The sequence below is a fragment of the Melanotaenia boesemani genome, chromosome 5 (genome assembly GCF_017639745.1).
Source record: "Melanotaenia boesemani isolate fMelBoe1 chromosome 5, fMelBoe1.pri, whole genome shotgun sequence".
NCBI classification, from domain to species: Eukaryota; Metazoa; Chordata; class Actinopteri; order Atheriniformes; family Melanotaeniidae; genus Melanotaenia; species Melanotaenia boesemani.
Window position 1 is genome coordinate 33,714,466 of NC_055686.1, and position 15,346 is coordinate 33,729,811.

Below are 15,346 nucleotides of genomic sequence, written 5' to 3' on the forward strand. Positions count from 1 at the left end.
AGTGTATCTCAAAATTAATGTAGTACAGCCACATAGAGAGATTAGCACTGCTACATAGCTTCATGCTAACATCAGGTTAATAGCCTTTCGTAAAATTAGTAACTGTGCTTGGAGAAGGAAAAGAAACTCAAAAACATGTCAATATTTTTAAACAATGACTAGTTAGGAAACTACATTCAAATTTAGTTTAGACTCAGATGTAATTATTATATTTATTTAATATGTGAACGTTTTATGGTATTCACGAGCAGCTGGTGTCAAAAATGTCATCTGGGATTAATAAAGTTTTTATCTTAGATTTCAGAGGTGGTTAGTGCCATCCCGACAATCCCTATAACTGCCCATGAGGAAAACAGCTATCACTGTGTTTCTCTCCACCTGTGTCTATATAAAGGTCAAAAACATTTATGTCTTTATAAAGAGGTTCTAATTTTCTTATTTTTGCTGCATTGTTTTATATTCTTCCAGAATAGAAGTCACTTGGTGTGACAAGCAGAACAGATGGTCTGACAAGGAAATAACTACTGAGGAAAAAAGTGCAGAGGCCCAAAATGTGTTGTACAGCAGAACCTGTCGTCACCTGTCATTAAACTGCAAGCAGCAGGTCTCATCACCGACTCAACAGTTTACTGGTGCTCACTTTAACAGCAGAGGCACCAATGGTACAGAGCCTTTGTCTGAACCACAATGGCATTCATTCGTTTTCGTGAGTCCTGGCTGCACTGAGCCAGGCATAAGTAAAAAAAAAAAAAAGTATATTTTACAACAATAGCAGCATTTTCCTGCATGTCTGCCATAGCATTGAAAATAAAAATTATATCTAGCTCTAATAAAGAGCTAACAGCTGGAGGAAAATGGCCCCATCTGTCCTGTAGAGATGCTTCATGAAAATTTCAGCTCGTATAAATTTACATTGTCCACAGAGGATGAGGTCTTCTGAACCAGGCGGTACTCTGACACTTTGCCTGTGGCATCAGCAGGAAAAAATGTTTCATTCAGACTAAAAGGAATCCACCACTGGTTGGATTATAAAGACATTTGGCACAGACATTCATGTCCCAACATGGATGATTTAAATAATTTAGTCATTTTAGAAAAATCTCAGTGTAAACATGAAATCTTGTCTTACTTTTTTCAAGTTTTTTTTTTCTATTAAGTAATTATTAGTAGACCGATGTTAAGTCATTAGTTTATATTAGTTCATCTCTCATAAGCATTCCTGACTTAATGAAGCACAATTAAGCTATTTTTAAAGGGTTTTTCGCTTCATGTCTGTCAGAATTTCATTTCTGAAATATTTTCCTATTTTGACAATTCATTAAAAACTGTTTCAAATAAAAATTCTGTTTTAATGGTGGTAGACTGAACAAATCTTAAAAGCATTCCTATTGTAGCATCAACTTTTGTCATTCAACTATTTACAAACTAACTCTTAATAAATAGCATCACACTAAATACTAGTTTAATTGGGATTGTTGGTTGAACTGGATTAAAACAGGACTGAATCAAATGTTAATGCAGGCTGATGATTATAATAACCTGAACTGAACTGGACTGATTTAGATTGAAATGACTTGGAGTTAAGTGGACTGAATTGGGTTATAATGAACTGGACCATGGTGGACTGTACAGGATTGTAGTGAACTGGAAAGAAGTGGATCGAACATGGTTATAATAAATTAGAGATTTGGGCAGAATTAATTTATGACTTAGAATGAAGAGATCTGAATTCTGAACTATAGTTGACTGAACACTTGGACTGAAAAGGACTCAACACAGCTGTAATGAACCAGACTGAACAGGTTATAGCAGAGGTCCCCAACCCTGGTCCTCAAGGCCCACTATCCTGCAGGTCTTAGATGTCTCCCTGCTGCAACACACCTGATTCAAATGAATGGCTCAGTTGCAGACTTGTGCAGAGCCTGTCAGAGAGCCGTTTAATTTGAATCAGGTGTGTTGCAGCAGGGAGACATCTAAGACCTGCAGGATAGTGGGCCTTGAGGACCAGGGTTGGGGACCTCTGGGTTATAGGACTGAAGTGTATTAGATTAGATTTCTGGCTTCAAGTGGATTTGTTCAACTAGAGTGTCTTTGACTGGACTTTCTTACATTCTCAACAAAGTACCCTGAGAAGACATTTTTTAATTGGCACCATATAAATAAACAATCACAACGAAGTCAGGAGTGTTACATTTTATTTGGTCTTCTCTCTTTATTTTTTTTATTTTTATTTTTATTTTTTTTAGCTTTTCCTTTGCTTTTATCCACAGGTCAAAACCCATCATAATAATCAAGAGAAATAAAAACATTTTCACAAACTGTATACAGAAATACTACTCTTGACGCACAGTAAAAACAGTTGATTAGGCCCAGCCCAGTGCGAGATTTCACATAAATGCAACAATAATGAATTTTCAAAGCCTGGAGGTCTGCAAAACCTTTAACTCGCATGAGCAGAGACAGTTCTGAGAGATGTAAAAATGGATTCATGGCCACCAGGACAATGCCATGATTGTGTTATTGCCCAGGCTGTAAGAAAACACAAAAACAAACATGGCAACGAATCCTGAACAATTACAAAAAAAACAAGAAAAAAAGAAAAGAAAGAAAAGGATGGAAAAGAGGTCAGGCTTGGCTGCTTCATTATGGTAGTCGCGAAGACCTCATCTCCGTCAAGCAGTTTTGCTTTGTTGCACATAAAGTTTTTAGTATGGGTGGCACAGCTGAACACAACTTAGAGCAATTCACTTTAAAAATCTCTGCTTTATACAAATGCTTGGGCCTGCAGAGAAATCATTTACATCTGAATGTAGGTGTGTTGGATAAGTGGAATGTAAAGCTACTTTGCCTTATTTGAAGCACCCATACATGCATCTTTAAATACTCCAGTGAAAACTTGTCAAAATGTGTTTACACAAACCAATTAATCCATCATCTTAATGTAGACTGTGTCAATAGCCATCGAGAAATAGTTTAATCCAGTGTTTAAAAGATGGCTAGTCATAAATATTCTCTTCCCCCCTTATTAAAAAAAATGCTGTGAATGGTCTTAAATGGGCTGGCAGGAAGCTGAGAAGGAAAAGGCCTTTTTTACAGTAATGCAATGCTGTGAGTGGAACATTTTACCAGAAATTTGTTGGGATTTGTACCATCCAAATCCCTTCACTTGGTTTTGTGGATCATTTAGAGATCAGCCAACAATGAGCACCAGAAAGAGACCACCTACATGAAAATACTCCCAAGTCTCAATCAAATAGTCTCCCATGATTTTTATATATGATTCATACGTTTTTATTCTGGTTAGTTCGTTTTTATTCTGGTCAGCATTCAGAAAATGTAACCCTCATGTCTTATAAAACGAAACCACTGGATGCACCCTGGCTCTCGTTGTTGCTGCATTGTACTGGGCCAAACTGCAGTTTCAGTTAACTTAAAATGTCACGACAACTTTCTGTTGTGTATGTAAGCTTGCTTTTACACCCAGATCAGATAAGAATGCCAAAAATCTGATATATTTCTTTCATCAGCAGACACTGATTGTAAAACGTACAATATCAAATTATCTTGCACCCTCCATGCCTGAGACACGAGGCTGGTTTACTCGGCCAATTGAGTTGCAGCATTCAACGCTGTAGAAACAGAAATTTACAGACTAAATGGCTTCTGCTCGAGGAAGATCACAGAGTAATTGAGTGTCAATAGCTAGACAGAACAATAATCACAAGCACAGGGCTGCCGTATGCAGTCGAGTGAAGGTGGGGGAAGCGCATTTGGGCAATGGACTTAATAACCTCAGAAATCCATGTGCATTTTCTAAATGCAGCACTGGCTGTGTTCTTGGGGACAAATTGGTCTTCTACGTCTCCTATTCATTCAGTTTTTATTGTTACAGAGGAAAAAAAGGACAACAGATGGTGACCTTGGATGCACACACAGAAAGAATTAGGAATAATATTCATAGTTTCAGAGAACGAACATTTGCTGCCGCACCTGGCGGCATCTGTCACAAGCATGGCTTTTGTCCACATCCCTCTTGGGATGTGCAACTCGAACACGGTCGATGAAAGGTCATATTTGATAATTCAGTCTCGACCTATTAAGGCCAAACAAAGGTCTGGGCAGGTGTTTCAGCTTAATATGAGCCAGAACAAGTAATAATGTGTGTCTGGCTCTGATGGATAGAGGCAACTGAAACAAGGCTGAAAAACCAGGTATATCTGGAACATACACTTAATTGAGCACAAGCAAGAGAAGGCAGCTAAGGTAAATGGGGTGAAAAATACTAAAATGCCAAGCCATCTATTTCTACATTGCAGGAATTACTCTTCAGTGACCTGTCAAGGTAAAGTTTAATCAATAAAATATATCTACCACATGTTTAGCTTGAGTTTTTTTTTCAATCAGACTTATTGAATGGGTGTGCATTTTTTCAGTAGACAAAACAAGCTTTAAATGGAGCTGCTCACAAAATACAGCAAACTTTTGACTTTAAGTCAAAGACAAGAATTGGGTATGTTTACATGCAAACAGTGCTCTGCTACTCTGAGTCATCAGTTCAGTTTGGGCCTTTAGACTATTAAATGAGATATTCAATTTGCCTCCCAGCATCAGAATTCTTATATTTCTGTTCCAAACCCTGGTTAGTTTACCCAGAGGGCTATGAATACATTTTCTTCTTTCATCAACATCACTTGCTACCATGTTGTGACTGTTGCATACATCGCTTTGATTTATGTCATTTCCCTCATGGCGTCTCTCACAGATTTATAGAAGTGAATCGGATCACACTGATCTGTCTTCATAGTTAAAGAAACTGAAAGATGGAACTGAAGTCAATCTGGCTACAAATGAAAGTAATGTCAGGAAACTTTAGCAAAGAGTAGGGAAGAACCTGGAATATAGGGGCCTGAAAACTCAGTATATTAAAAAGAATAAATAGAGGGGAAATGGACACATGAACGGACAAAGCTTTGTATTACCCTGGCTAGTTTGTTTTATGTCAAACCTTAGCTTTAGCCAGATAGCTAGCTAAAGGGCTATTTATGCTCAACACAGAAGACGGATATGCAGACGAACAAACAGTTTCATCCGTCCCCTGCTTGGTTTATGCACATAATTTGGGCCGTTTTCAACTTAGCTTTCCGTTGCTTGATGCAGAAGACAGAGCAACACCAGAAATCGCAGGGCCAGTGCTGAGCAGAATAGATGGATGCAACCAACGAAAGAAACAAACCAGAGAAGTAGAAGAGGATCAGCAAGGAAAAAAAGCAGAAGAAGAATAAGATGAGCACAACAACTATAAAATGTACTAGCTTTTGAAGAAAGACTAAATGTGAATGTTTAGGGTGTGTTGGACGGTTGGAAACAACTTTATAGCAATGCATTACCGCTGCTAAACGGTGTCAAAAACTGACAACATATTGCAGTGGAGAAACTGACTTAACAACCATGGCAATGCAAAACATGCATGTAAGTATGAGGACGACTACGCATGACAACGTTTGAAACGGATGTGGCTATTTACAAACATAAGAGAGCAAAAATGGCTCTTAAGACTGAAATGGCTAGCTAAGTGCTAAAAGATACTCAGCAGGCAGCTGTGCATCTTGTTAGCTGCTCAAAATAACAATCAATGCAGTCTTTAGCTGTAACCGGCTAAAGCTAGCTAAGGTTGAATAAACTGCTGGCACTTAGTAGTTTGCTGTGTAGCTTGTTAGCTGCGTGAGCTAACATGCTTACACACTAAGTAGTTACCTTTAGCCAACTTAAGCTAGCCAAGGTTGAAAAGTTGTTGTGTAGCTTGTTAGCTACTCTAGCTAAACTGCTACACAGTCCTTAGCTTTAGCCCGCTAACACTTGCAAAGGTTGAAAAGGCTGCTCCTGAGTGCCTTTAGCAGTTAGCAGTTTAACTTGTTAGCTTGAGCAGCAAACAAGCCACACAGTCCCCTTAAATTTCAGAAAACTATTAAATTGTTTTGTTGTTGCTGTTTGTTTGAGCACACTTACATGACTAGAAAAAACCTGAATGTAGTATCTCGGTCTCAACCTGCCCCGTTTAAAATGCATGCATGTATGTAGACTTAAAAGGAGGTAGGTGTGATACACATACTTCAAAGACCCATTTGTAAAAGAGTGTAAGTATAAATCATTATAGCTGATTTTTTTTTTTTTCCGTCAGCTAAATGTGTCAGAAATTGGGACTGAAAATCAGCCCACTGAGAATACTGGCTTTTTCAGAATGTCAATTCGCTGCAATTCAAGGGCCTTAAAAGCAACATTTGTGCACTAAATTTAACTAAAGTTAATGTATGAAGATCCCCACAGAGAAAGAAGTGGCAGAACGTCTTGAACATTTTCTCACACAGTTCAAAATGTGATGGTGTTGAGCATAATGCGCATAATAATAAAAAAATCCACTGCTGTAAAACTGTGTCTCCACTCAACTGTGCATGTAACAGTGTTAACTAACTCTGGCTTTAAGTTTACAGATAAAGCAGATTTATCAGGTCCTAGCAGACATATTTTTCATGCCTTAATAGCTAAGTTAGTGTCACTGCATAATATTAGCCTAATGGAAGCCTTTATTTGATTACTGCTACAGCTGAATCAAAGGTTTAATCAGGTTCAAACTGATAATAAGTATGCATGTAAACATATCATCATTCACAAAGCCAAATTAAGCTTTAAGTGTGCGGATGGAAAGCCCGGTGGACGGGTGTACTGGGCAACTCTTTTCACTGTAACTCCTTCACAACGCCAATTAATAAGTAGCCATTGACATGTTTTATTCTGACTTTTTAACTGTGAAATTATGAAACACAAAAACCACTCACAAGTAGCCTCTCAATGAGATGAGAGGTCAGGGCCTCTGTTTCCTCCACTGAGCCGTCTGATTAGATTTTATTCATGTGACACGCTGACCATTTGCTATTCTCTGATTAAGAGGAAATGGTCTGAGCTTGAACTTTGAATTGAGATCATGAAATCGAGTTTTTTCTTTGCTACTGCAGGGATAAGAGCAGCTCGCTGGTGGCTGGATATCAATCTGGCCAGTAGGGTATTCGGTACCTGTCAGTCTGCTCTCAGGACTGATTTGCAGTGACGGATGTGGTGTTACCTGGAAGAGCCGAGCGTCACACTCATCAAGACTTTCTTATTGGAGTGCTGGCTGCCGTTTCACACAGACAAATGGCAGTTAGCTTTTCGAGATCTGACAGCCAAAACCAAGATTCAGACATACCTAGCAAAGAGTCCTGTCATTCTCAGAGCTGGAAAACTACAAATAAATCAGATTAAGATTACTTTAAGAACTGAGTCATACAGTAAGTTTGTGCAGAAAGGTCTCTCAACCACTCAGCCCAGCTACGTCAGGGGAAATTTCACATTTCAATCAACTCAATATCTTTTCTAGTCCTTTCTTTTACTCACTTTTGATAACAGCTACCCAGGAGTAATGACTATCAGGAGATAGCTCTTGTTTCTGTGTTAACTTAAAGAGACAAGGCAATAACTCTTCACTTGTCCAGTTTGCTGAAGAAAGTGAGGAAAGCTGGGGACTACTGAGGCTGCTTTAAACCTCACAGTTTTGATTAACATGAAGAGGATCATACCTACGAGGAGGCGAGAGGTAAAAAAATAAAGATTTAGACAAGCCAATCTATCAATTCCTGGAAATGACAGGTGTCAAAGTCATAGCTTTGTTTGTAGAGGGTTTTTGCTAAGGTTAGCAGCAGATTCTGTATCGCCGCTGCTCTTCTGCAGATGTTGTGTGACAGAAGGCAGAGTTGAACTCTTTTACATTCCCGTTTTACATCACTGACACAGTTACATCTTCAAAATGGCAACAAATGCTGTATGCAAATGTTGTGGCCAATTAAAACCGCTATAAAACCTTTTGCCTCAGGCGACAATAGGACAACACACACATGCAAACTATGATTATTACTCAAATGCTTGGGATATACAAACCGGGGGGAAAGGTGGGAGAAAATGAAGGCGAGAAAAGTACCTCCCATGTGACCTGAGGGAGAGGAATGCAGAAAAAGATGAAAAGTCTGATCAGCAGCTGTCGCCATCGGCAACAGAGAAGCAGATAAAGGAAGCAGCATTTCTTAATCGGTTTGTGTAACGGTAAAAAAGTTAACGGCTTAAAATCAAGATTTGAGATGAAGCGGCTCGACGTCTCGCCCCAGAGTTTTCAGGGCATTTTGGTACCATCAGGGCAAATTAATTAACCAAATATCTGAACCCTTAAATGCTCTCTGCTCTTATCGAGAAGCTAATTATCACTATCTGCTTCCTCTGTTCGTCAGGATTATTAGGTTAATCGCTCTCCCCTTTCGGAGACGAGGTTGTTACTCTGTATTGGAACAAAGCAGTGTATTGTCTTCCAAGGACACGGTGTCAGGGATGAAGCCAGTCAGAATTTGTACTTTGTCATTTTTCAGTTAGAGTTTATGCTGTAAGTGGGTCTCTTTCAGTTGCTTATACATCATCCAAATGTGATGTTCAACACCCCCCAGAAGTTATTAAGCATTTGCTGCTGTAGCAACTTCCCCTCCACCTGCCAAACACCATCCATTTCCCAAAGTGATTTCACAAAAATCTCTTGGAAAGTGCCTGAACATGCTACATTTGGCAAGCAGGATGATTAGTGACTGTAATGTGAACCGAGAGTCATGCACATTCTGGTCTGCTGAGGCTGGAAAATGGACATTTTTACATCTCTGCAGTAAAATTTGTCTTCCTGTATTGCCATGTGTGGGTGGTAAAAGCCGAACATGACTGCAGAGCCAGAAAATATTGCGATTTTTAACCAAATTCTCTAATGAATTTGTATGAGAAGATCAATACTGGTGGCAAAACTGAAAAAGAAAGCCGAGTCAGCGATCGGCCTGTCGAAATTTGCAGATTTAACTCAACTTTAATGAAAAATCTGAGGCTGTGCTCTGGTTTTAAAGGTGAGTTACAGTGTATACCATGCATTTCTTTGCCTGGAGCAGTGACTATGGAAAGCCTCAGCTAGTTGCCTGGCAACCTCATAGTGACAAACTGGAGCGGAAAGTATGTTAAAATAACTATGATGAAGACCTGGAGTGAGAAAATCCATCAGGCTGGTTTGCTTTCAATACTTGGGACCTAATGGGAGGTGTGCTCAGTTGTTTAAAAAGGCAACGTTGCCCATTTTATAGCAGCAGAAGCTCTTTAAGGAGCACCGAATCATAGTAAATTAGATTAATTCTATGCACCAAAAAAAAAAAAAAGTTTGAGTCCCACATGGAACAATACTGAATATTTCATCCCAGTTTGGGCAAAAAAAAAAAAAAATACATTCCTTGAGACACTGTTGTTTTTTAACCTAAACAACAAAAGCTATTCCAATAAGTCTGGCGTGGGGTGTCTGCTCCATCTAGAGAAGAAAACAATTAATAAATGATGATGTATTGCCATATTTGTAGTAATAATTGGATGGATGAACTGTCCTTGTGAAAACAACCGTAATTTGGGAGGAAAAAAGGTTAGAACCACAGGAAGGTAAACACTTTCCATGGTTGTCCTAAACCTCTTCTGTGCTGCACTACAAATAAATCCCAACACCCTACTCGGGCTCCACATGAAGGATCCTTTGTCCTAGCCCTCGCATGGTCAGAGAGGCATTCTTTGGCACATGAAGGGGGCTGCAGAGGGCTCCCCCGTCTCGTTTCCTGCACTGTGGAGCCTGCCAGCCAAACAAATCCGTCCAATTCCTGGCATTTCTTGGGGAATGTGACTGGAATGTTATCTCGCTTCCAAGGGGAATGCCTAGGTCATGGTTTTGTCTTGAATTTCATGAGCGGCCTAGAATGTCCACACTGACTGCTTTTCTCCCATAATGCAATATTCAGACACAGTTTGGGGGGGAAAAAGTAAGCTTTCCTTGAACAATAAGTCTAGACATTCATGCACTCACACACGCAGAAGGCATTTTCTTACAAAGCAACACTTAAGCTGATTTGCACATTTAGGCCAAATTCATAGCGTCTTACCTACGCACCAGATTAACCATTCAAGAAACCTTGAGAAGATATATTAAAAACACTTCACAAAAAAATAAGGCACTCCAATTTTCCATTGTCCTGAATGCTTTCAGTCTGCAGAGAGGTAGAGGGAGATGAGGCTGTGCAAGTCGCCTTATCCACCTCTGCATTGTCACAATGCTTCAAAGGTAAGAGGAGATGAAAGCGGGTGATATGAGCGCTTTGATAGAATCTGGAGATGGGACTACTGATCTGTATTCTGCTCCTTCAAAGGGAAGGAGTAGCAGAGATAGACAGGAAGAATGAAATGGGCACCAGCTATTGGTTCACAGGCAGCTATCCCACAATTCATTGTACCACCTTTCACTGGCTTTCTGTTTTTTCTAAAGCAGCAGGCTGGTGTATAAATAAGACCTGCCATGATTGGTGCTCCCATGGGGGCAACGTCCCTCAGGAAAATCCCAAATCCTGGCAGAGATGAAAGACAGTAGTGAAAACGGTCCTGGACTGTATTCCTGTGGTTAAAAACTTAAAATCCGTTAAAAGGAAGAAAGGTTTAGAAACGGTCGTCTCTGAGTTGCGTTGGGGACTTAAAGGGTTTGAGTCCCTGTATTCTGCGGGGGTGGGCTCTCTCTTTGGTCACATCCAAGGGCTTGCTGCAGGCCGCCCAGCTCAGGTCAATAAGCGGGGAATCAGCCGGGTTAATCGGCACTATGCGGAATGTGGGCAGCGTGGGGGAGCCGTTGGTGGAGCACGGGGCAGAGCGGGAAGTGGGAAAGGGAGCTGAGAAAGGGTCGAAGGGCGAGGATATGTCCGAGCCGCCAGAGGGGTCGGCCTTGAGGGCGAAGGGGTCGCAGTCCGGGGAAGGGAAAGGGTCACAGTTGGTAAAGGGGTTGGTGGGGGAGGGCTGATATCTTAAGGGGTTACTGTCTGAGCGGATTGGACTGCGGCCGCCGGCCGAATTCCTGCTGCCTGCTGAGATGAAGCTCCAGGGGTCGATGCGGGGCCGGATGGGAGATGGGCGGGGGCGGGGGATGACGCTGACCTCCAGCCGGCGGGTTTTGGGACTCCAGAGGGCGGGGTTGGGGTGGAGGGAGTAGGGTACTGAAGCCTTGTCTTCAGAGTCCTGCATGTCTTGGCATAACGGCAAATCCAAAGCTGGAAAGAAGAGAAACATAAAACATTTAGAGAGGGGTGGCATGCAAAAAAAAAAAACAGAAAAACTCAGGATCCTATCAATCAGCCCTTTAACCCATGTGCCCTTGTCAAATTTATCACCCTCTGGTGACCTTTGTGGCCAAAAATGTCCACACACAAAAAACTGCTATAAAACCATCAAACATCAATATTGTTTTCTGCTTTTCCTTTTTTTGTTATCTAAATTATTTTAAAAAATTAAGATCTTCTCAAAACAACCAAACATTTAATCACTTTATAGACTTTTCAGGGGAAAATGTAGATGCACCATCAAACTCCTATAAAATCATCTTATAGCAATTATGTTTTTATCATGAGTCATATCAAAATTACCAAAATTTAATCATTTTTAGGATTCTAACACTAAATGCCAGTTTGTGATTTATTAAAAAAAGGAAAAAATATTGATATTTGATTATTTTATAGTTTTTTTGTGCATTAAAATCATTTTTGGCCAGATGGTGAAAAAAAGCATCAACAGAGTAGAAAAAAGACACAAGAGAAAAAAATCCTAGATTTTGAAAATTTGTCTAAAAAAAGAGAAATTATTGCAAAAAATTCATTTTATTAGCCACAACTCAATTGAAATGATCACAAAAAAGGTGCCTGGATAAGAAAATCTACTTCACACGGCAGCTCAGTTCAGATTTTGTGCCCATGTGTAAGTCATATGTATCAGATTTTTAATGATAGTCTGAATGGCACAAATCTGATTTCAGCAACTTCAGTGGCCAGATTCATGCGATCCTAAATCGGATAAATATCTGATCTGTGTCCAAGTGACCTCAGACTGAATGGTCGGGGTACATTTCAACTGACTTTTATGTCACTGAAGACAGATGCCACAAATCTGTGGGACATGGTAAGATCAAATGTAAACAATGGTTGGAACAATGTTCAACGACTCGTAAACTGACACACATACACTACATAGTGTAGCATCCATATGTACCTCCATAAACACAGCACACCGTGTGTAATGCCTTGCTTTCCTCTGCGTATGAGTGACACTTCGGGGCCACGTGCCGTTCACTTAAGTGTGATGAAAGTCGCATTAAAATGATATTGTGAAGAACAATGAAAAAAAAAAGGATTTCAGTAAAAAATTGGATTTGAGCATGAAGCCCTGCAGTGTGAATGTAACTGTATATTAAACTCTCATCATTTTAAAATGAGTCTTCCTGTCTGCTCTGGTGTTGTTATTCCCATCTAATCTAAGCTTTTCACTTACATTCAATTCAGCTAAATCAAGTAACTTGTGCAGCAAAACACAAACATGAAACATGGCAGCTACAGAAAAATACAGACAATTACAAGTGAAGAATGCTGATACAATTAGTCTAAATTAAGTGCAGCATACTGCTACGTAACTAGTTGATGGGGCTGCAGCAACAACAGACAAAGTGTAAATTAGTCCTGACAAGAACATTAAAGTCTGGATAAATCACCCTGAATGAACATTTGCATTTTCCAAATTGTGATGTGTCTGCCAAATGGCATTATTTACATCAACAGCTACTCTCCAAGGCGGCAGAGCTATTCAGCTGACAAAAAGACGGAGCAATCAGGAATCACACGAACCCAGCCGGAAATAAGAAAGAAAGCCGGTGAAGAAATCCTGAATTCCACTGCCAGCAACCTTGTGGCAGTCTGTGTATGCATCTGAGTCATTACACTCAATAAACATAATAAGATGTTTAGCTAAAACATTTGCTTTTTAATTACATGCAGCTCATTTTTTTCTTGATGCTGTTCCTCTGATGTAAAGAGCACAAGCGGTTTGTGAGATTACGGCTGTTAGCAGCAGAATAGGTGAAGCATGTCTGCTCAGGACCTGGGGGTAGAGCTCTGAGATCCTCTCTGTAGAGAATCCGACGCTTTGTGAGTCAATCGGACCAGATACAGAGTTTGAAATGCTACAACAGGGCACTCTTAAAGGCCTCCTAGAGCCCACTCGCTTTTCAAACAACCAATTCTCACATTATTCCAGCTCTATGGTGTCAATGCTTCTAAGAAATGCAGATTAACCTTTTTGGGGGGGAGGGGGAATAAAATTAAATGTACCATACATAAATGTGCCGCTCATATCCTGATAATGACATGACACAAGACTTGAAAATTAAAAAAAAAAAAGCCATATTAAATAAATCTGTGAGGAAAATTAATGCTAATCCCTCTTGAATGTGATATTTCAGCATCTTCTATGCATGTCTTGTCAAAGACTATGAATACATACATGAATACCAAACTACAACCTCAAATCCCCCCAAAATATATCTAAATTAGAGAATGAACTGATTTACAAATCTCACCATATTTTATTCCCAATAGAACATAAACAGTGAATGTGTTTCAAGATCCAACATGAATGTGTTGAAACTGAGACATTTTACCATTTAATGGAAATAATGAGCTTAATTTGAAAACTGGTACAAATCAAGAACTGGGAGAGATTTGAAAACCAATTAGGGTAAAAAAATGAGCATTTCAGAGAGGCAGATCTTCTCAAATGTAAAGATGGGCAGAGGTTCACAAATCTGAGACAAACTATCTAAAAATCGAAAATTTCAGAAAAAAGTTCCTCAATTAGAGAGAACCAGGAGGAGTCTCTGTGCACATGGGACAAGACTGAGGGTCAAAACTGGATGCTGATGATCTTTAAGCCCTCAGGCAGCACTGCATTAAAAACCCACATGGTTCTCTACTGAAAATCACTGAATGGGCTCAAGAACACTTCTATAAATCCACAAATGCAGGACAAAGTTCTATCATGCAAAGAAGAAGCCATATGGAAACAGGATCCAGAAACACCACCGTCTTCTCTGGACCAAAGCTCATTTAAATTGGTCTGAGACCAGATAGATAAAAATGTGAAATTTGTTTTGGAATGCACGGACACTGTGTCCTGCAGACTAAAGGTCCATTTATGCTTGATACAGAAGATGGATACGCAGACGGACGGATACGCAGACAGACGGATACCCAGACAGACGGATACCCAGACGGACGGATACGCAGACGGACGGATACCCAGACAGACGGATACGCAGACAGACGGATACGCAGACGGACGGATACGCAGACGGACGGATACGCAGACGGACGGATACGCAGACGGACAGATAAGCAGACGGACAAACAGTTTTGTCCAACTTCTGCGTTGCTTACGCATGTAATTTGGTCTGTTTTCAGGAAAATTATCTATCCATCGCTTGACGGAAATCGCTGGGGCAGTGCTGAGCAGGAGAGTCGATATGCAACCAGTGAAAGAAAACAAACCAGAGAAGAAGAAGAGGATCAGGAAGGGAAAAAAAGCAGAAGAAGAACAAAGACGAGCACTTCTGTAGAAACATTCCTCCCCTAAAACTCCAGAACTGGTGTCCTCACTTCCCAGATGTTTACAGACAGCTGTTAAAAAGAAGAGGGGATGCTACACAACGCTAAACATCACCCTGGAACTATTTTTTACAGAAGTGTTGCTGCCCTCAGGTTCACAGTCAGCTCGTAATTTCCACGAAATTGTGAAATGCCTCAATGTCAACATCTGATATGTTGTTTTATTGGGAATAAAATATGGGTTTATGAGATTTACAATTCATTGCATTCTGTTTTTATTCACATTTTAAGGTGTCCCAACCTATCTTGCAAAGAAAACAATATATGTAACACATGCTTCACAGGGAAGAAGCTGGTTCTTCTATTTTCTCTCTGACCTCAACTGCACCACCTCATGTTTTGTATTCTTTAACTTTCCAATAAAACTCTCCGTTTTGTAAAAGAGGGCGACAACAACAGAAGATGTGATGCTAGCTTTGCTTAGCAAGTATTAGCAGAGTAGTACCGAGGGCCAGCTGTTACCTGAGATATGCAAATAGCAGAAGAAGAAGACAGCTTTGATGTAACAAAGCTCCGGCAGCATTGACGAATCCCTCGCGAGGGAAAAGGAAAGAATCTCGGTAAAAGAAAGCCACAATAATAATTCTAAGGATTATGGTGAGGGAACATTGTCATTCTGAGGAGGTACATAAATCAAAAATCCAGATTTCAGTGCACAGCCTCCTGAAACATATTCAGTGAGGAATTGCAAATGAACCACGCGGTTCAATTAAAAAGCAAATCAGTGACACAGGCTG

General features: G+C 40.1%; 1 protein-coding gene across 1 annotated transcript in view; it reads right to left on the bottom strand.

Moving 5' to 3' along the window:
* Positions 1-2,211: 2,211 nt before the first annotated feature.
* The window catches only part of LOC121639679 (mitogen-activated protein kinase kinase kinase 11), a 54,786-nt gene continuing 41,651 nt past the window's right edge, over positions 2,212-15,346 (bottom strand). The window contains exon 10 of the mRNA XM_041985080.1: positions 2,212-11,174. Within this exon, the coding sequence (XP_041841014.1) occupies positions 10,573-11,174 (602 nt within the window). The 3' untranslated portion in view covers positions 2,212-10,572. The remainder of the gene's footprint in view (positions 11,175-15,346) is intronic.